A 21,425-nucleotide genomic window follows, 5' to 3' on the forward strand; every position below is an offset into this window, starting at 1 on the left:
GTAATCAGTGCTACCAACTTGTCCATCCATTCCATCCATTATCTGCCTCTTATCCGGAGTAGGGTCACGGGGGCAGCTGCCTAAGCAGGGAAACCCAGACTTCTCTCTCACCGGCCACATTCACCAGCTCATCCGGGGGGATCTCGAGGCGTTCCTAGGCCAGCCGCGAGATGTAGTCCGTCCAGTGTGTCCTGGGTCTTCCCCTGGGCCTCTTTCAGGTGGGACGTGCCCGGATCACCTCACCAGGGAGGTGTCCACGAGGCATCCTGACCAGATGCCCGAATCACCTCACCCTCCCAGATCACCAAGCTTCTCACCCTGTTTCTAAGGGAGAGCCCGGCCATCCTGTGGAGAAAACTTATTTCAGTTGCTTGTATTTGCAATCTTGTTCTTTCTGTCACTACCCACAGCACGTGACCATAGGTAAGGGTAGGAACTTAGATCGACCGGTAAATAGAGAGCTTTGCCTTCTGGCTCAGGTCCCTCTTCACCACGACAGACCGATGCAGAGTCCCCAACTCTGCAGACGCCGCACCGATCCACCTGTCGATCTTCCGCCCACAGGAGTCCCCGGGGTACACGGTTGAACGGCTTCTCCAAGTCCACAAAGCACATGTAGACTGGTTCAGCGAACTCCCATGCCCCCTCCAAGACCCTGAAGAAAGTGTAGAGCTGGTCCACTGTTCCATGACTGGGACGAAAACCACACTGCTCCTCCTCAATCCAAGGTTCGACTATCAGACGTACCCTCCTCTCTAGCACCCCTGAATAGATCTTACCAGGGAGGCTGAGGAGTGTGATCCCCCTGTAGTTGGACCATACCCTCCGGTCCGACCCCCTTTTTGAAGAGGGGGATCACCACCCCAGTCTGCCAGTCAAGGGGAACTGTCCCCGATGTCTATGCGATGCTGCAGAGGCGTGTCAGCCAAGACAGCCCTACAGCATCCAGAGCCTTAAGGAACTCTGGGCGGACCTCATCCAACCCAGGTGGATGGGGCATTGATCTCCTCCTGAGCCACCGGATGGTGGACCAGAATCTCCTCGAAGCCGTCCGGAAGTCATTCTCCATGGCCTCTCCAAACTCCTCCCATGGCTGAGTTTTTTCCTTAGCGACCGCCAAAGCTGTGTTCCGCTTAGCCTGCCGATACCCATCAGCTGCCTCTGGAGTCCCACAGGACAAAAAGGCCCGATAGGATTCCTTTTTCAGCTTGACGGCATTTCTTACTGCTGGTGTTCACCAACAAGTTTGGGGATTGCCGCCACAACAGGCACTGACAACCTTGCGGCCACAGCTGTGGCTGGCTGCCTCAACAATAGAGGCACGGAACACAGCCCAGTCAGATTTAATGTCCCCCACCTCACCCGGGACAAGGTTGAAGCTCTGCCGGAGATGGGAGTTGAAGTCCCCCAGCAAAATGAGGGAGTCCCTGGAAGGAGTGCTCTCCAACACCCCCTCCAAGGACTCCAAAAAGGGTGGGTACTCTGAACTGCTGTTTGGTGCATAAGCACAAACAACAGTCAGGACCCGTCCCCCCCACCTGAAGGTGGAGGGAGGCAACCCTTTCGTCCACCGGGGTAAACCCCAACTCACAGGCGCCATGTCGGGGGGCAATGAGCATGCCCACACCTACTCGGCACCTCTCACCAAGAGCAACTCCAGAATGGAAGAGGGTCCAGCCCCTCTCAAGGACAGTGCTTCCAGAGCCCAAGCTGTGCGTTGAGGTGAGTCCAACTGTATCTAGCCGGAACCGCTCAACCTTGTGCACCAGCTCAGGCTCCTTCCCCACCAGAGAGGTGACATTCCACGTCCCTAGAGCTAGCTTTTGCAGTCACCTGTGACCAACAGTAGTATGGACAAAATTGTGTGTGTGTGTGAATAAAAACATTTACTACTGTAGTAATAGTACAGTATATTCAATAAAGAATTACTTTATTACTTGATTTTAAAAAAATGCAGCACTCTAAATGCAAAAATCCTGAATAAATAATTCACAAAGTTGGGTTTAATTAAATTTTTGTTCTTTTTTTTCTTGACCTCTCCAAAATAATCCCATTTTATCTGATAAAAAGAAAATCTCACAAAAGGTAACTTTGCAAACAATGAGCAGCAATGGCTAAAAAAATATTTAACAGACATTTTGCTAAAGATGTGCACCTTTTTGCATTTAAGATAAAGAAATCAGAAATAATTCACCAGCTACACAGGTGAATTAGAAAGATGGCAGGGGATGAAATGATTAGTATAGCAAGAACTAAAAATATATCATATATAAAGTAAATGTCTCACCATGGAGAGTGATTGGACCACCTGGGCACCGGCCGATGATGCACCTTTTATAGTCCATCATTAAGTCAGGCGGTGTAAGATTAGATGCTGCAGATTTTTCTCAGCTAAAACACATCCCGATACTCCTACTACTATTGTAAATTCCTCTTATTTAATGTCCTCTGCTCTATTACTGTCTTGATTGTAGTGGTTTTAAATATGTATACAAATTTTAATTTACTCAATAATATGTGATGATAAACCTTGTTGTACAACGAATCAGACTTAAATCTGTAATATTCTGCAAAGCGTGTGGTCTTGTAGGGTTTTTGTTTGTTTTTGTTCATGGTAAAGTTCTTCAATGTCCATATGAGGCTGTGAATGTTCATGTCATGTCTTCATGTCTTGGTTCGTTTCTGTTCAGGTGTTGCACAAAGACAGCTGTGTGTTACTGCCTGTAGGCATTTTATCTGGCCAGAGCTGCACAGAAGTGTTTGACTCATGTAGGTCACAGAGACTGCATTTCCCTCTCTTTTTGCCTTCTCCCTGTCCTCTCTCTCTGTTACTCTTTCGCTATGTCTCTCGCCCGCTGTCTGGAAAAACTAGGACAGCTCAGATTTCTGAAACTGCTGCTGTGAAAAGGCAGAAAAGGAGGGAATAAGCAGATGGAGGAAGAAAGAATTAAAAAATAAGGATCATAAGAATGGGATAGTTAAGTTGTACAAATTTTTCAAGAAGTTAGTTTTTTTTTTTAAATTAAGATTATACTGTTATCACAGAATTAATTTATTCAAGAGATTTATGACATATGCAGCATGACGGAGAGCTGAGTCAAAACACCCCCCACCCACATTCACACACACAAAAAGACAAAGTTGAAAAGAGTTTTGCACCAGGAAACATCTAGTGCAACATCTCAAAATTAGTGCACAATTGCTTCCCCCCCGCCCCACTCCAAACACACACACACTTTTTTGCCCTCCTGTGGACATTTGCTACCCAGGGTTCACCGTTCTCAGCCTTGGTGCACAATTAAGCATTTGCTCCCACTTTCAGTCATATTTGGCATCATGCCACTCAGCAGGTCGTCTCAGGAAAAAAAGGGACAGTCTGTCTTTGCATCATCGCCATCCTAACCCTGACCTTTAAAAAGTGTGTCACCTTACACTTCTGCATGCACATGTTTAATGTACTGGCTTTAGTAGGTCATTTAAACTTGAAGAAGTCGTTAATAAACTAGAAGCACTCAGAGCACAGACCTCCACCAAGCCATAGGGTCACTGACAAAAACCCCAAAAGATCTAACAGCCCACTCATTACCACCTATATTTCTAACCTTCTGGATCACCAGATCCAGATTATCAACATGATTTGGGTCAAATGGTGTCGGATTATAACTTCTACCATAATGTCATTTTATTTTATTTATTTATTTTTGCTAATGATTCTGGGCTTTATCTGTTAAATTTGAAACTTTAATGGCAAAATTATTATATTATTATTATTATCTCTTAATAGTAAAGAATTCCTTAAAAAATCCAATAAGTAAGTATTAGTGCACATCTAACATTTTGCTGTGATACAGTGCTTTTTTTCAATTTTTTTCTGTTTAAAAAAAGATTTTTAGGAAAGGAATTTTGCCTTTGTAAACACCACCATCATGATTTTTTTTTTTTTTTAAGTTGCTTTAGGACATCGTCAAAATGACCCCCTTTGGTGGTTGAAGGAGATATTGGAAGGTTGGTGGCTTTAGTGTTAAAAAAAAAAAAAAATTCCTGGATCCAGGCAGTGATCCAGATCACCTCCAGTCAGCTGTTCTTTATTCCATTTTGGAGATTTCTAGAAAATGTAAACAAAATTTTCCATTAATTGTTATGTTATGTTGCTAACAGAGTGACAGACAAATGTACGCCACCATAAACATAACCTAATTACTGAATTACATGGATAACAGGCTACTGGCTTTTTGTTTATTTATTTATTTTTTGTTTCCTTTTATAAACTTTGTAGGAAATATTGCTCATTAGGTCAGATTTTACTTGTTCTGGCTTCTGTTTATAATAGTCCAGACAAAGTAAAGGGAAAAGCGCATTTGAAAGAACTTGCTGGATATTACTTATTCACCTCTAAGATTTTTATTTATTCATTTGTTTGTTTATTTATTTTTAAAATCTTAATCTGAATGCAAAATGCCTGCGATGGACTGGAGACCTGTCCCGAGTCTCCTGCTAATTGCTGGGATATGCTCCAGCCACCCACAACCCAGAATTTGACTAAGGGGTGTTGAAAATGAATGAATGAAAAATCTACATTTTTATCTGCCAACAAAAAAGAAAAAGTTGCACTTTTATCACAATTTGTAAACGACACCTCTCCTCTACTTTAAGATTGGCTGTTGTAATGTCCACAGTTGCTATATTTTATGTAAAAGTTGTCTAAATGTCTGACCTAAATTTGCACAACGTGACCCTGATTGCTAATTTGACCCGCTCAGTTCCAGAATCTTCCCCCGCCTGTGGAAGTTTCTGAGTTTAAATGTGTGTTAAGACTCCATTGTTTACAGACTGAGCGGGCTCTATGGGCTAACTAACTGCCAAAGGTACGGTGCAGCATTTCATGCATGACTGCACAGTGGTACAGGTGGCAGCTTGCCACTGTACTTGATTTAGTATTGTCAGGGTTTCTGAAAGTACCTTTTCTTCCGTATGTACTCTGTAAATCTGTTTGTCTACTCTTACTAATGATGATGATGCAGAATAAAGAGGTGTAAGCAAACTTGTGAAATACTGCATATTGCTGGGAAGTTATCGAACAATAAGCCTCTAATTGCCCCTTTCTATCCTGCTTCGAGTTTACTGTATGTGTGTATGCATAATCACATGTCCTCCCTTGCTTCACTGGGCTCAGATAAGCCTCTGTATCTTGGGTCTTAATTTGACGCTGTAATTGGGTGACGAGGGACAGTTCACTGGACCTTCCTCATGAGTCAGCAGAGTTTTCTTAGCCACTGACTCCCACTCCTGCTGACTGCAGGGCCTAAGCGGGAACAGGCAATTGTCTAAGGCTCATTCAGGTTTTTGTGTCTCCATCTCATCATCTGGGACGTTTCCAACGGCAGCCCAGACCACACAGCAGCACATTACAGTCAGAGGGAGCTTTCATGGAGGATCCTTGTTAGTGGGAAATATGGGGCCTGTGTGGGTCGTGTGAGCCAAATTAGACAATCAAAGGCTATAGTTCTTTTCTGGAAAAATGTAGGGGTTTTCTAAAGTAGCGGCAACAATGTTAGCAAGACTAATTTCCTATGAAAAGACAAGAATTTGTGAGCTGTGTATAATATTAAAACAATAAGAGCCTTGAGATTAATACACTGGATTTTAAATTAAAAAGGGAAATATAGGAAAGTAGACAAACTTATCTGTAAATAATACATTTATTCACATTTTTTAAAAATTATGACTTAGTATTTGATCTTCTGTGGTTGGTATTATCCGCAGTGTGTATATAGTATATTTGATAATTGGCTTATTATTCAGAAAATAACAGCGTTTGCTTGCTTATACATTCACATTCCCTTAACAAACACCCAACCTCATTTTTACAGGATATGTTTTTTGGGATTAGATCTTAAAAATACTACTTTTCCTGCCTGTTGTCAATTCTTTGGCCGAATTTTCCCCTGAGCCCCATATTTATGATCTTAAAAGCTCTGAGGATACAGCAGATGAATGTTATCATGTGCACTGCTTCCAACAATCTTCAGTCAGTTAGATGTTGAGGTCATACGCGGCTAAGGTTCATTTAGGGGTTGTGGTTACGGTTAGGATAGGATAGGCCAGAATTATACTTAACCTGGAGGCCTATCTCAGGGCAAGAAAGTCCCTGTGCGGCTTTATAAATAAAGAATTCCCCTCTTGTTTCCCTTTTCCAGGAAGAGCTGACTTAGGAGCTAGTATCAGCATTGAATTTACATATAATTGTGTGACTAGACACCAGAGATGCTATCTAAAATGTCTATTTTTGGCAGCAGTTTTTTTTTCATGCCTCCACAGTTTTGCCAACACTAACATGTCTCATTAGCACAGCTGTTATCCAGGTTTCAAATACTTCACAGCATCACGCATAGGTAGTAGCTCCTAACATGTGTGCATGATTGTAGGCCCAATGGCTAATAATCCTTTAGTAACTCCTATCTGATGTAATATCTTGTAATGTATGTGTATTACCATTGGAAGTATTTATAGACCAGGATCCAATTCTCAAAAAGATTGATGTGTGTGTTAGATATTGGGTGTGGACACACAACAAATTGTACATACTTAAATTCCACTTTGTTTAATCTAGCTGGTGTTTTTCTTTCCTCTCTCTGGCAAAAACAACAATAAACTAAATTAGTATGCATTTATTAATGTCTATCTGCATATTTTAAAATGTTTGCATGCAAGTTAGCACGTCTGGGTTGCCCATGTGTCTGATGGAGTGTGTGTGTGTTGAAGCTTTCAGTTTCTCCCTGAGGGATTACATCACAGGGCAGTTATCAGCCCTGAGTCATCAGAGTGGTTGAGAGGCCCGGCTCTCTTCTCCATGTTAAATGAGGACTTGTTTAAAAGCACTGAATTATCTTTCTTTCCTTTATGTATGCTGACAATGCTGCCTTTTTGCTTTCTTCTTTGTTTTCTTGTTCCCTTTTCTTTCCTCCATATTTGCTTGCATGCATTTGATCATTTGATTTCTTTGCCTTTGTGAAGGCAGCTTATGCCACAGTAATATGAAGCAGGATGATTCAAGTCAAGTTTTGACTTGAAGCATCATACACTCGCTCATCTAATCTGTATCATGTGGCTGCTGCAATCTTTTTACAATTAAAGATGTCATTGTTCTTGCATATAGGTGCAGATAGGTGTATTGAATATCACTAAACTGTGATATCACTTTTTTTCACAATGGGAGAAATAATGACTAACAATTTCTAAGTGTTTGATAAACAAAGTGACGTATCTTAAGTTTTCACTGAGCCTTTCTGTAATCCGTGGGACTAATTCTGTCACAGCAGCATTAGAAGACTCAAAACCTGCAGCTCCTCATTGCATCTGGCTAAGGTTCAAATTCTGGCTTGGAGCCTTTTGCTGCATGTCACCCTCCTTCCGGGCCAAACCACTGTCAAATAAATCCACTAGAGCCCAAAAATCATTTAAAAAAACACAACTGTCAGGGCCATACTTGACTTATGGCTCCAAAAAACGGATGATGGCAAATGACCAGATTTCAGAAAGCTGGTTCACAAACCGGTGGGTGACTTCATGGTAGATACTTCAATGTTTTATGTTCAGCTTACTCCTACCAGCTTCCTACACTCTGTCCTGATTTCTCTCTCCACCACTTAAGCCTCCTTGTGTCGGTTTCATCTCTTTCTATTTGCATTATGGTTATACAATCTATATTTCAACAGTATCAAGTTTTTAAGTGGCTCTGGTAGAAAACTGTGAACCCCCCACAACACAAACACACACATACACCACCATACCAGACCATGCAGTTGAACAGGATGATGTTAGTTAAACAGAACAGCAGTTTTTTAAATATTTCTCCTCAAATCTGGACTCTGTGTAGCTTTTTTTTTTTTTTCCTACTTGAGTGAAGGATAAATGGAGAGAGAGTAATGCTAAGCTTCTTGCTGTCCATCAGAGCAGAACAAACATTTGCAGCTTGGGACTTGACTTTGGATATAACTGGCAGCACTTCAACCTTAATTTTGGCTAAACAAAGACAATGACGCAAACTCCGCATTATGACAATCCCATAGTTATTTTGAATAGAAACCCATGGTAAACCTGTTGAACCTCTTGTGCCAATCCATGTCATTGTATTGAGCTTTCATGCTTGCTGACTATGGGACAAAAGCGCCAACAAAAAAACATGTTTTTAAATTATTCTTTCTGTTTGCTAAAGGTAGGCGTTAGGTTATGTCTCACATTTTTCCTCAGAACTGAGTGTCCAACTACCGTGAATTACTGTACTGGCAGTTATACTGTTGCACCATTTGTGACGTGTGCAGTCTTCCTCTGGCTTTCCCCTATCAGGGGGGAAAACAGCTGTGCAGGTTAGATATGTAGTTAACAGTAGACGGCATTCATACTCCACATTCTGCTGCAATGTGTCACTAGACTCTGTCTCTCGCTCTCACTTCCTTTTGCTTCCCACTCATTTTCCCACTCATTTTCCTTCACTTCTCACATTCGTTTGTGTCATTTTCTCCCTTATCCCCCCCACACACCCCCATATACAGTACGTGCCTGTGCACATGTGCAATCACACACTTCCTGCTCTCTTTCTCTCCTCTCTCTCAGCCCCTAGACCCTCCCTCCATTCCTCCCTAAAGTCCCCCTTTTGTAGTAAATTTAGTTGTATCTCATTGACTGCTACCCTTTCTACCTCCATTTCCTTCTTCTGTGATTTTTCTTTTCCTTTTTTCCTTTTCTACTGATTACACTTCACCCACACAAGCATAAATGCGCACACCTTTCTTCCCTGGAAGAATGAATTTTCTTTAAGGGCAACTTACTGTAAACCCTTTCTTGCCCCTCCTAGACAGGGTGTGTCAAAGCTTTTGACCGTCTGTATTAAATATCAGAGTCTAAAGGAGAGGTAGGGGGCTGTGTGTGGGTGCAAGTGTGTGTGTGTGTGTGTGTGTGGGCAAAAATCTCCATCTTTTTTTGCCTCCGAGAAGAGAAAGAATGCTGACACAAATCAAGTTACCGAAGAAGTTTGAAGTCCTCCAGTCCAGCTTTGTTTCATTTCATGACTCTTGTTACTTGCTTTAAGTTTGACTTGCTGGTGAGTTCAAAGTTAAGCCACAGAAAGGGAAGAATTGAGGGGAAGAAGGGGGAGGAATGAAAGGTAAAGATGCAGAGAAAAGCACACGAGCCAACAAACTCTGATTTGAAAACTCGGAGGCAAGAGAAGCAACGCCCTTCTCAAATGATCCCACATGCATCGAGCTCTAAAAAGAAACTGAGGCAGAGCACTTCAAGAGGTCTGAAAAAGTTGGCTGTGCCTGTGCATGACTGTGCGTCTGTGTCTACTGGAGTGTGTATGCTTCTCAGGGTGTGTGTGTGTGTGCCTCTGTGCGCCTAGGACTGTGTGGGAATGATTACATCAGCCCGCTGGAGCTTTATGATTGGTTGGTGAGCGTGTGGTTTGATTCAGTGTGCCTCGGAGCCGGTGGCTGAGGCTGTAACCCTTTGTGAGGGGGAAGGAGAAGGAAGGAAAGAGAGGAAGAACGATAGTTGTCAGACTGAGCCAGCACTGGAAGCACTGCTCTGTACCTGCTGAGATCCAGTCGCTGTCCTGTGTGCTGCACACACACTAGCTTTGGGTCGTATAGACTGTTCTTCTTATCCATTTTTTTTTTTTTTTAAATACAGCCGGCGACCTACACATAGATTGAGGCACTAGCTGTTAAATAGGTAGCACAACTGTCAGCTGCTGGTGCTCAGTTTTTTTTTTATCCTCCTTCTAAAGAAGACAGGTCGACAGAGCAGCAAGGTTTTTCTCTCTTAAGGGCCGTGTGTGACTGAGTAAGTGTATGTGAGTTTGAAGAGCCAGAGTCACTACAAAAATGCCTTCGTGTTCCCCGGACTGCTGCCTATTGCGGGCCGTGGAGGTAAGACCGCTCTCTTTTCTGTCTCACTCCTCTTCTTGTATGTGTCTGCCTCTCTTTATCTCCTTCTCTTTTTTACATTTTGAGTCCATTTTAGTTTGAAGTGCCGTCGTGCTTAACTGAAACCAAGAAATTTAAAATGTAAACACCTTAAAGGCTAATTTTACCTTTTCTAGATGTGAGCAGAACAATTACAAAAAAAGTCAAATATGTCAGCAGCTTTGAGCGATGGAGGCTTCTTTTCCTCTTTTTTTTTTTTTTTTTCGTTTGATCAGAAGACAGCCTCAGGCCCCGATTGGGCAAACTGGGATGCTATAAGTTGTGTCTTTGCTTGTGAAGAGAACAGAATTTCTTTGTGATGATATATTATAGGAGAAGCATGCATACATTACATGTGAAGGTTTAGTAGAAGACTGGACTCCTGTGAAAGGCTAACTAGTCTGGATTCCTCTGTAGGTTAACTAGGCTGCTCTAGTTTTCTGTGGGTCATTTGATATGTGTAGTCTGTAAATGTAAATACATGACATTCCTTTTAAAAAAAAAATACTATGTACACTTTGTGGAAGTAAATTTAGGACAAGTTACCACAATATGATTGGCTTGTACATTGATATCCTGGAAGTCTGGATAAAAAAGAATAACTTTTCCACGGATGTAATGTTATCTTTTAGCACTTGGTACATTATTGCTATTCAGCATATACATTGTAAAGACATTTAAGTATGAATGTGTGTCAATATTATGAGTTGATACAAAAGAAAACTATGTTTTATGCTTAATTTTGAGGAGGAACACAGTATCAGTTATACAAAAAGCTATTCCAGTTTACAAAGGTGTATTCCATGGTCAAGTCTTATCCTTTGCTTAACTCCGTCTAAGCTTCAGCACTGTGTATATACCTATTTAGACTTTGTGTTGACAAGAGCAGATGCTTGTTATACACCACAGTATATTTGCTGCTATATTATACCAACAAGTTGCGATAAAAGATGCTCGTCTGTGATTTCTAACACCACAATTACTACATGGTCTTGAAGTTTGGTTCTGTTGTATTGTGTGTTAAAATGACAGGCTTGTATGCTATAGTTCATGGGCTTCTACATCATAAATACGTGGGCAGTGTTTTTAGAAAATTGCTAACTTCACCTCTACGTACTTAGTTAAATAAAATAAAATAGCTGTTTTAAATTTGTAATATTCTATAATAAAAAAATCATGAATAAACTGCTATTACAATAGTTTATTAAACATTTATATACAACTTTTTTTTTCTTTTTTTTCCTTCTGAACAACCTTCACATAATCTCTGTGCCCTCTAACTAAATTATCTGTTATCTCCTTACAGATTGTGAAGATCTTCAGCGAGGACGGCATGGGTAAGGTTGTCGAGATCCCAGCTGACATGACAGCCAGGGACCTTTGCCAGCTCCTGGTGTACAAAAGCCATTGTGTGGATGACAACAGCTGGGCACTTGTTGAACACCACCCACTGCTAGGACTAGGTAAGAGGCAGAGCCAGCCCAAAAATGCTGTTCAATCACAAATAAAAGCACCCATCACCACACACAAACAGATCCTCACACAAGCATTTACCCAGTCAAAAAGTCAGGCTGTTGGGTGGGCCGAGATATGCAATATAATCACTCACTTGCACAGGTGCGCTCCTGTGCATGCATGCATCCATGTATGCCTGCACACTTGGGTGGACCATATAGGCGCATATTCTCACGGAGGCATGGATTCAAGCTCGAGTGCACAGGCATATTATATAGCATAAGCACGCACAGAGCCATAATGGCCATGATCTAATCAAGAGCACTGTGTCTGTGTGAGAGCTTGATATAGTGGAGAGCTGAGTTATTTGAGTGCTGACAGGTTGATTATGTTCTGATTATTATTAAAACTCGCAGATGTGCTGGAACTTTCAAAAATTTTTGGATCCTGGCTCATAAATTGAACACATAAGCTGATCAGTTTTTCAGTCTGAAATATCAGTTTTTTGAGAATTTCAGATTAATTTATTGTTAGCTGTTAAGGATTTAGAAATGAACGAGTATTGCATTGACTTGATAGTTTCATTTTTGAAACTCCAAACTGAAGGAAAACTACTTTTCCTAAATACAATTCAGCATGTGTTATTGCAGGACTTGTACTACTACTTCTTTCTTTAGCAGATGCTATAAAGGAACCAAAGGATGGGCTCGGATTGGTTGCTAGCAGTCGAAAAGCTGCGGGTTGAGGGTGATAATTGATGGTTACGGCTCAGGAGTTGCAGCAGCGTACCTGATGACGCTTTGTAACAAAACCGTTCTCGACTTTCTATTCTCAGTGTCAGAGTTAGTGTAACACTGTGGGTCCAGTGCTGTAAATAACACGCCACAGAGGTGGTGATTGATGAAGAGTTTAAAAGCCTTTCTGTGACATTACAGATTCCTTCAGTTCCGCAATGGAGCCTGAAAAGAGTCGCACTCAATGCACAAGACTGGACCTCCCAACTAATGGAGTGTCAAAATGATGATGGTGAAAGGCTAAAAAATTAGAAATGGTGTTCCATGTGAAGCATAAAGTTTAATGGAACAAATAAAATTTTTATTACCTTGTCATTAGTAATGACAGAGCCGAAGCTTTGTATTTCTTTAAACCTACCAGACCTGAACAGTCACTGTTCTACGTTTCCATGAAACAGAAAATAAAAGATGCGTTTTTAAGCTTGCTGCATTGTGAGGGGACTGGAAGTTTGCATTTCTGTCAGAAGCGTTTTATGTTCAACTCTACTTTTGGAAAGTTGTGGCCAGCTGAACGTTAAAGGAAAAAAAACAAAAAAAACAAAACCAAACCCAACCTCCCCCTGAGGAGAGGGCGATTATAAAGCACTTATGGAGACAAGTTGAGCCCGAGCTCTGTGCTCATGTCTGCACAGTTAAACAGATGTTGGATGGTGTGGTGTCTTTTTATACCAAGCCTGCTTCTGGTGGTGAAACGTGCTGCAGATAGAAACGTGGTGTAAAAACATTGTAGTATTGTTGAGTATTGTTACTAATTTTTTTAAATTTCCTTTGCTGGCTGTTTTACTGCCAAGTCAGGAAACTTTTAGGAAATATGTTGTGTAATTCAGAGTACAGCTCCCAAAGCTCTAACCTAATATTTCACCATCCATCATGATCTGCTTTTCTCATCACTGCTGCCAACTTGCTGCTATCAAATACAGCTAGTTTTCTTTGCCTAGAATGACGTAATTTTTTTGGGCTCAGTCACCCTCTCCTAATATAATTCTTCTTCTATTATGGAGCGCCTGAAATGGCAGCTGTAACATTTTCTCTTCTAGAATAAATGCTTTTTGTATTCAGCATTTAGAGGTTTCAGTAAGAAGTAGCAGCATATTTAGTGTTTACGAAAAATAAATAGGTTCTTTTCATTTTCCATTACAGAAAATAACCATCTGAGTGTATTTGTAGGTGTGTTTACATGTGATTCTGTTATAAAAATGTAAATAGTATCTTTTAAATTCATTCTAAAGGTTTTTTCCATCATTTTTATTGTTATTGTACATAAACACACTGAACATTTTCTATTTAATATTCCTCCATATATATTTAATGTCCTGCCAGAATCTAAAAATGCTATCTGTTCTAAATATAGATAAGGCCTGTAGTTAAGATATTTAAAGGAATCTAAAATTAATTTTTGTTGTTAATTTCCAGCAGTCAGGCATAGTTTTACCCTGATGTGGAGTTTGTAAGGTTCCTGCTTGCATATTTGTGTGTTTCTATGTGTGTGTGTGTGTGTGTACTGGCTGTACGGCAGGACTGCACATATATGTGTCATTACTGCGTACACATACAGAGCATAGAAGAACAATGCTGTGTTTGAACAGGGAAGCCTATTCCCGTACGATGCAGCCCACTCCTGGCTCACTGCTGAATGGGATGAAATGGCCCTTTGGGATAAGTAACGTTGACCTCTGTATGTCAGTCCAAAGAGGTTAACAACTCTGGGAGAGTGAGTTAGATCTGCTGGGGTGAGTCATGGTCACAAACATGACTGACTCATCAGACAGCTGGCAGGGTAAAACGGAAAGAAAAAGATGAGTCGTGACAGACAGGGTGAAGAGGAGGGGACCCATGAAATGAGAAAATAATATTAAATCGAGGTGTAGTGTTAGAGTTCAGTAAAGTTTTCATTTTATTTTAGATATGAGCTGTTGCTATTTCTAACATTAAATTTACTGTGAACGTAGGGAAATCATTTGTTGAGGACACTGACAGAACTGAAACCAGTTTTATTCATTATGAGGGCTGGAGAACAGCCTTTTGTTTTTTTTTTTGTTTTTTTTTCCAACTCACATTAAGATTCCTTGGCTTTAAGATGTCACAGCTGCTTTGATGAGCCCGAATGAATGACACAAGTCTACAATTTCAGATCCAACGAGGCCGCAGAGTAAACCAAAAGAAATCCAGGATTATTTTGAGGCATTTTTGACCCCTGCAGGCACTCTTTTGAAATCATTATTGCCAGAAATTTTATGGGGTGAAGTTAAATGTGTGGTGACAGTTTTCATATGTTTGTTCTTAAAGTATGTGTCACAGTGTGACTTGAGCGTTCAGCTTTTAATCAGGAACAATCGAGGCATTGATTGCATTGAGACTTTCTACTGGCATGTTTTTTAAGTAAATAAAAAGTTTGGAAGAGATGGTGAAATGCTTTTTCCTTTCAGTTTCAGTATGCTTTTTCTGTGCTTTTTTTTTCCTTTCTGACTTCTGAGAAATGTTGATGACTATCACTTTCTGTAAATATATACAGTCATTAAAAAATTCTTTGGTACTGTGAATGGCTGTGTGTATTGTGTGTGCTATACCACAAGAATCTATTATCTTAAAGGCTACCTTGGTTTGAAATTCACTTTTTTGTTACCTTATTTTTGAGTTTCATTCATGGAGTCAGACTACCACTGTATGAAATAGTTTCATTCATGAATATTAAGCTTCTCTCAATTTGTTGGTCTCCTTTCAGAGCGATGTCTAGAAGATCACGAGTTGGTGGTTCAGGTCCAGGCTTCCATGAACAGCGACAGCAGATTCCTCTTCAGGAAGAACTATGCCAAATATGAATTCTTCAGAAACCCCCTGGTAATTGCTTTTAGTCTGATATTACTTAACTTGCTGTGTCATTCCTGTCTTCTTGTTAAAAGATGGCTGCAAAAAACAGGCATGGTGTTTACCCTCAGTTTTGAGATACTTGTGTATAGATTTAGGGGAAATATGTTGTAACGTCATACATTTCTCATGAATTGCAACATGTTGTAACAGGCGTGCATCTTGACAAAGTGACTTTTCTTTGTTGTGTTGTGTAATATGACAGCCTTCTGTACTAATGACATTTGTGTGACGTCTGTTTCTGTCACAGTGTTTCTGCCCTGTAATTATTGTCAAAGTCTCTGATTTTCTCTCTCTCCACCTATCTGCTCCACCAGACATTCTTCCCAGAGCACATGGTTGCGTGGTGCCAGGAAACCAATCATATTATTCCACCATCTCAGCTCCTCCAGGTACACACTGAATGCATGTGTCTGTCTTTGATCGTCTCTCCTCCTCCTCCTTATCCTTCTGACATGCACACAATTTCTTTTGCCTCAGAGTCAGCACCTGCTACATACTGTACAATCAAACTGGCATACCTCACCCCTGACCCTTAGACAGTATGTCTCGTCAGGGCCGTCTGTAATAACTACTGTTGATCCCCTGTTAACACATGACCGTCTGGGTACACACACCACAAGCTCAGCACCTATGATGGATGGAATCAGGCTATCTGAAACAGAACATATAGTTCCTCAACCATCTAAAGTATGTTTGGAAAGTTTCGATTCACACACGTGTCATATCTGCATTCATATGCCTCCTCACAGACCACTTCTTGGCATTTTTTAGGAGCTTTGGCTTTAATGGATGGAGGTTTACAATGTACCCTGGCTCTCTCTTGTGTCATGTAATGGGGCTGTCAGAGACAGAGCCACAAGTGGAATCCTTCGCTTCATCCTCACCACTCATGGAAAGCTTTTAACCCCCCTGCTGATGGTATAGATTTGGTGCTCGGCATAAGAGTGCGAATGGGGTGAGCTGGATTCGTGTCAGGAATTCCCGGTGTTTGACTTGTTCTAAACACAAGATCTTTGCACTCAATTAGAGCGCTGTCCAAACTGAAGCACTCACTGAACCGAGCTCATCCAGGTGTTTGCAATATTCCACATTACGCAAGAAGCATTTGTCAACGCAAAGCACAGCGAGGCGGAAAGGCTCAGAAATAAAGCTGTTTCAAATATCATTGCGTGTGAACGTGTATTCTGCAAACGTTGGAAAATGTACGAGGCCCATCGTGATATTTTTCCAAAACACTGAGAAACATGTGCTTCAAATATTGAGAGGGCTTCTGGAACAGTTTGTCTTTCAGCCACAAACCACAACTTCAAATCAGCTTTATTAACCTAACCTGCCACTTCTTGTTGTGATATTTTTGGAAAACATTGAAACTGCAAACTCCAAATACTCCAGACACCCACAAGGCAATTATAGGCTTTAAGGATTTCCAAAAGGAATGTACCGTATGTTTGTAGAGTATGTAGATTTAACATAGATTTCCTTTTTTGTAAAACTCGATAATTAAAAGGCTGGCACAGAACATAGACACTATATACAAGTGATATATATATATATATATATATACATATGACAATTTAATGCTTTTTTCCTACAGAAACACAATATCTGGTAAACTGAAGCTCAGCTGTCAGTCTTGTACTGATGCAGAAGCTCAGATTATGCACCGTTCTTTGACAAAAAGCATTTTTCTCCTTGCTTTAAAGCATCTGTACATGGTGTGTACTGCAGCTTTGAGTATCCGGCTGACACAGTGACAGATAGCCTACAGGCTTCAGATGTAGTCCATCATTGCCCTCCTGAGGCAAAGGGCCCTTTTACGAAGGGCAACATGCAGCGAAAACATTTAAATTAATTTGCACTTCCTGCTTCTTCTCTTGCAGAACTTCCTTGCAACAAACACCTGTCCAGAAATCCAGGGTTATCTGTACATGAAGGACATGGGTAGGAAGTCATGGAAGAAAGTTTACATGTTCCTGCGCCGCTCAGGACTTTACTGTTCTACAAAAGGAAACTCAAAGGTAACAGCAAGTCGATCTGTTTGTTGTGAGGCGACAGCTTACTACAGATTTATTAGTTATGACCTTCAAAGAATCTCCCTGTTATTGATGGTGGTCTCTGAGCATATGTCTCTGTCTGTCAGTAAACCCTCGGGCTGTTTTTGGCTTTCATGTTTTGACTTATTAATTATTTCTGTCTGCAGGAGCCCAGACATTTACAGTTACTAGCAGACTTAGAGGACAGCAACGTCTTTACCGTCATCACAGGCAAAAAGCAACACAGTGCACCCACAGACTACGAGTTCTGTATCAAAGTGAGTCTTATAACACGGCAGTGATGAAATTCATTTGGTGTCATAATGAAATACTTTCAGTAATCCTTCAGTTTTGCTTTGATCAGTAGAGATGGGTAGAATTAATAAGTATGCTTTTGAAATGATGCCTGTTATAACTGTTCATATTGTTGATTGGCAGCCCAATAAAGCCAGAGGAGAGATGAAGGAGCTGAGGATGCTGTGTGCAGAGGATGAGCAGAGCCGAACCTGTTGGATGACAGCTTTTCGACTCTTTAAGGTAACAGGGTTGTTTTAAATGTCGTCACTTAGCTTTAATGTGTGTGTTTTTTCCGCATTTTACACCACACTGCAGCTCACATATGTTATGGTGAAAGTGCTACTAAACCTAACATTAGTTTCACTTATGCTTTTTTCTCCACAGTACGGGATTATATTGTACCAGAATTATAAGATTCCTCAGCAAAGGAAAACCTTGCTCTCACACTTTTCAGGTCCAGTGGTAAGTTTCCTTTATCAGCAAAAGTTTAATTTAAGGCTGTTACAGTAAGATCCTGTTTTTTTAACATTGTTTTGAAACACACTTTGCAGCAGTACAGCTGAATGAACTGCTTTTGTGTGTGTTCATAGCTGCACTCTGAGCTTGTGTTGCTGCCTTCCTGTTCACATTCTGACTGTTGTTTGTTTCTGTGTCCTCCTAGAGGAGTGTATCAGAGAATTCCCTTGTGGCGATGGATTTCTCAGGGAGAATAGGCAGGGTGATTGACAACCCCGTAGAAGCTCAGAGTGCTGCCATGGAGGAGGGACACATGTGGAGGGTGAGGCACTGTCAGTTCTGCAGGGAAGTTGGTACAATCCAGCTTCCTAATAATCCTAAATGCAGCGGTTAAGAAATGCCTGAAGTGTCTGTATTATTCTGCTCTGTCACGTGATCTTATCATGAACTAATCTCCAATGTGCTGTCTCGACGGGGCATCTCTTTCAGAAGAGGACTCAACGAATGAACGTGTTAGGTTCCCACAGTCCACTACACCATTCTTCATTAAGCTCAGGTAAATGGAAACATTTTTGGAAAGATTGGGCCTAGTTTCTCACTTTCCACTTCAATTCTAAACCATTTTCTTTATTTTAGAAATTCACCTTTACATGACTTTCTGTTTTCTCTGCAGTCATCCACATAGCTCAGCTGTGGTTCTACGGCAGGATAACCAGAGAGGAATCCCATCGCATTATTCACCAGCAGGGACAAGTTGATGGGTAAGGGAGCTGAAGTGGTTCTCATCATAAAAAAAAAACACCATCTTTGCACTAGTTTTCCATGTTGTTTCTTACTCTGATCTTCTTTTTTCTTGCTGTGTAGGTTGTTTCTGCTGAGAGTGAGTCAGAGTAACCCCAAGGCATTTGTGCTCACATTGTGCCATCACCAGAAAATCAAACATTTCCAGATACTACCGGTAAGCATTTCTTTGTATTTAGTAATGTTTTTCTGTCTTGGAACATGGCACATTTACAAAAAAACTTCAGATCATTTTTAGCTATTATGTTGATCTTTTTAAAAAGAAATCTGATGTTTTTCTAACTTTCTTGTCTGCCTGGACACTTTGATGCCGCTAGTGTGAAGAGGATGGCCAAGTCTTCTTCAGCCTTGATGACGGCGTAACCAAATTTACAGACCTGATTCAGCTGGTGGAGTTCTATCAGCTCAACAGAGGAGTTCTGCCTTGTAAACTCAAACACCCATGCACCGTCGTGGCCTTATGACATCATCTGATCATCTGACCCCATGACCTTTGACACTTGACCTGACTCTGCCTAAAACGAACAAAACAAAGAGAATCTCTCCGTTGGCCGGTTCTCTTTGTTTGTATCTTTCTAAGAAGATGGTGAATAGACTGATGTTCCGTTGTTGTCGTTTTATATTGTCGTGAGTCTGCTGGAGACTGCTGACTGCTTGGATTTCTTGTGATTTGTGTGGAGGTTTGACGAGTCGGAGCCACGATTTGCTCATGAGGTTCTTTGCTTAAGAAAAGCGAAGATAAAGAAAATGAACACTGCCATTTGTGTCGACACTTCTTCCACAATCTTGCTGACAATATTCATCAATAAGCACGGGACCCCAAGGTTTTATCTCACATCTCAAGTACGGACTGTATTTCCCTTCAACAGGACAATCAGCAGGACAATTCAAGCTTTTGTGTGTACCATTCTTTCCCTAAACTACAGTCTCATTAAAGCTTTTTATCAAAAGAATTTCATGGTGCAAGACATCTCCACTGGAGTGTGCTTAACTTTGAGGGTGCTGCTGCCCTCTAGTGTCACAGACATGCAACGACATGTCTAAATACAACATGGATGACATTTGGAGGCACTGGAAAGTCTTGATTTGAAACCTTTACTGGCTTATATGCACTCAATTTTAAGAAAAGTATTTTTTGGAGGATAGAAAAACTGCACTTCTCCCCCTTTTGAAAGATTATTTACTCACTGCACAAGGTTTCTTTTCTCTATCACTCATCGGTTGCAGTTATTATTCTTCGCAAAATTCTCTTCAATTTAGTTTCAAGTCCACCCTAGATATTTGCAACCTTTTGATCATTTACATAAGCTATTGCATGGTTATTCTGCACTGCTTTGATTGAATCATGGTGTCATTCAGGGTAAAACAGCAAGCTACAAAGCTAAAATAGCTCTAACAAGACAGACAGCTTTGGTGATTGTAATGTTTAAAGTTACATTCAGGTACAGTTAAAGAATTTGGCAAGAGCAGCCGTGTGCAGAGATTTTATTCATATTGTTTTACTGCAGGCAATGGACAATCCTGCCATTTTAAAAAAATAAGTTTCCGTTGGAGAGCCCAAGTTTGTTTCGTTATGTCTGATTCTCCTGGTTTTAGCACAGGGAAGAGCCACAAGTATTTCCTCAGAGTTTTACTAAAACAGCTGTTACTCAAAGGAAACACAGTGTCTTGCTCTTTGTCAAAACAGAGCATTAGTCCCAGGCCTCGGCCTTCTCTTCCTATGTGTTGCAGAGATTGCCTCCAACTCATTACATGTCTGTCAGTCTGGTAACATGGTTAAGCGTGCTCTCAAATTAGATTCTGTGAATTACATTCCAAACAGTGTGGCCTTCTTTCTTTTTCTTTTTTTATTTGTTTACCTGGAAGCACTTATAAGCAAACAATATCAAGACATCTTTGTTAATATGGAAGGATTGTCCACAGAAAGGCTGCTGGTTTAATGTTGATAATCTGTGTTAAGAGATAAGTTTCTTATGAAGAGGATGTTTGAATCGACTGAGGCATCTTCTGATCCTGATTCTCATTGCGCCTTTTGCAGCCTGCAGTTTCATGATGCTTCAGGACTCATCTTTGTAGCCAGTTTTGATCAGCTTGAGTAATGTCTGTTTATTTGAAAGTTATTGTGACAGTAATAAGAGCAACAGACTCAGAACAGAGGATGTACAGCTTGTACTGGGTTTGCGAGCCTGCTCAGGAAGGTCAATAAAAAAAAAAAAAGTGTTTAATTAGAATGCCCTTTACATTTGGCCAAGACCACGGTGATGCTCCTTTTACTAGCAAAAGTATGACATCATCGCAGCAATCCAGAGAAAAGTTTTTGTTTTGCATAATTAGGGAAGCTGTTACACTCACACTATCTCACAATATGAAACTGAACAGAAACTGTTGACTCTGTTTTTTTTGTTTGTTTTGTTTTTTTCTAATCCATGTTTGTCATTTCACAAAAGCCACTGCCAGTGTTCAAAATAACCCGCTGTAAAATGCCTCACCATAAATAGCAGTTGTTTTTATTTCGTTGTTTCTTTTTATTTTGTACACCTAACATTTCTTGAACTTTTTTTTTTTAATCCAAGGCTTGGTGGTTGCCTTGTTTAATCTGAACAGCCAGCAGATTATTAGACTTCAACAGCCATCTTTTATTAACCAGCAGGTTTCATAAGGTAAATGATAAACATCTGAGATGCAGAATAGCATCACGATATTGACACTCTGCAAGCTCACCATTATTTAAGATGCAATGACATTTTTTTTTTTTT

The 21,425-nt window shown here is 40.7% G+C and overlaps 1 protein-coding gene across 3 annotated transcripts in view; it reads left to right on the plus strand.

Moving 5' to 3' along the window:
- Nucleotides 1–19,190, plus strand: part of LOC121642412 (growth factor receptor-bound protein 10-like) — a 65,882-nt gene extending 46,692 nt beyond the window's left edge. For 2 of the 3 annotated variants that reach the window (XM_041989145.1, XM_041989147.1), the window contains exons 6-17: nt 11,272–11,428; nt 14,937–15,052; nt 15,397–15,471; nt 16,963–17,100; nt 17,283–17,393; nt 17,554–17,652; nt 17,797–17,874; nt 18,074–18,190; nt 18,358–18,424; nt 18,542–18,629; nt 18,733–18,826; nt 18,987–19,190. In XM_041989145.1, the coding sequence (XP_041845079.1) occupies nt 11,272–11,428; nt 14,937–15,052; nt 15,397–15,471; nt 16,963–17,100; nt 17,283–17,393; nt 17,554–17,652; nt 17,797–17,874; nt 18,074–18,190; nt 18,358–18,424; nt 18,542–18,629; nt 18,733–18,826; nt 18,987–19,133 (1,287 nt within the window). In that variant the 3' untranslated portion in view covers nt 19,134–19,190. The remainder of the gene's footprint in view (nt 1–11,271; nt 11,429–14,936; nt 15,053–15,396; nt 15,472–16,962; nt 17,101–17,282; nt 17,394–17,553; nt 17,653–17,796; nt 17,875–18,073; nt 18,191–18,357; nt 18,425–18,541; nt 18,630–18,732; nt 18,827–18,986) is intronic. The other variant, XM_041989148.1, reaches the window with a different exon arrangement.
- Nucleotides 19,191–21,425: the final 2,235 nt, after the last annotated feature.

Source organism: Melanotaenia boesemani, chromosome 6 (assembly GCF_017639745.1).
Source record: "Melanotaenia boesemani isolate fMelBoe1 chromosome 6, fMelBoe1.pri, whole genome shotgun sequence".
NCBI lineage: Eukaryota > Metazoa > Chordata > Actinopteri > Atheriniformes > Melanotaeniidae > Melanotaenia > Melanotaenia boesemani.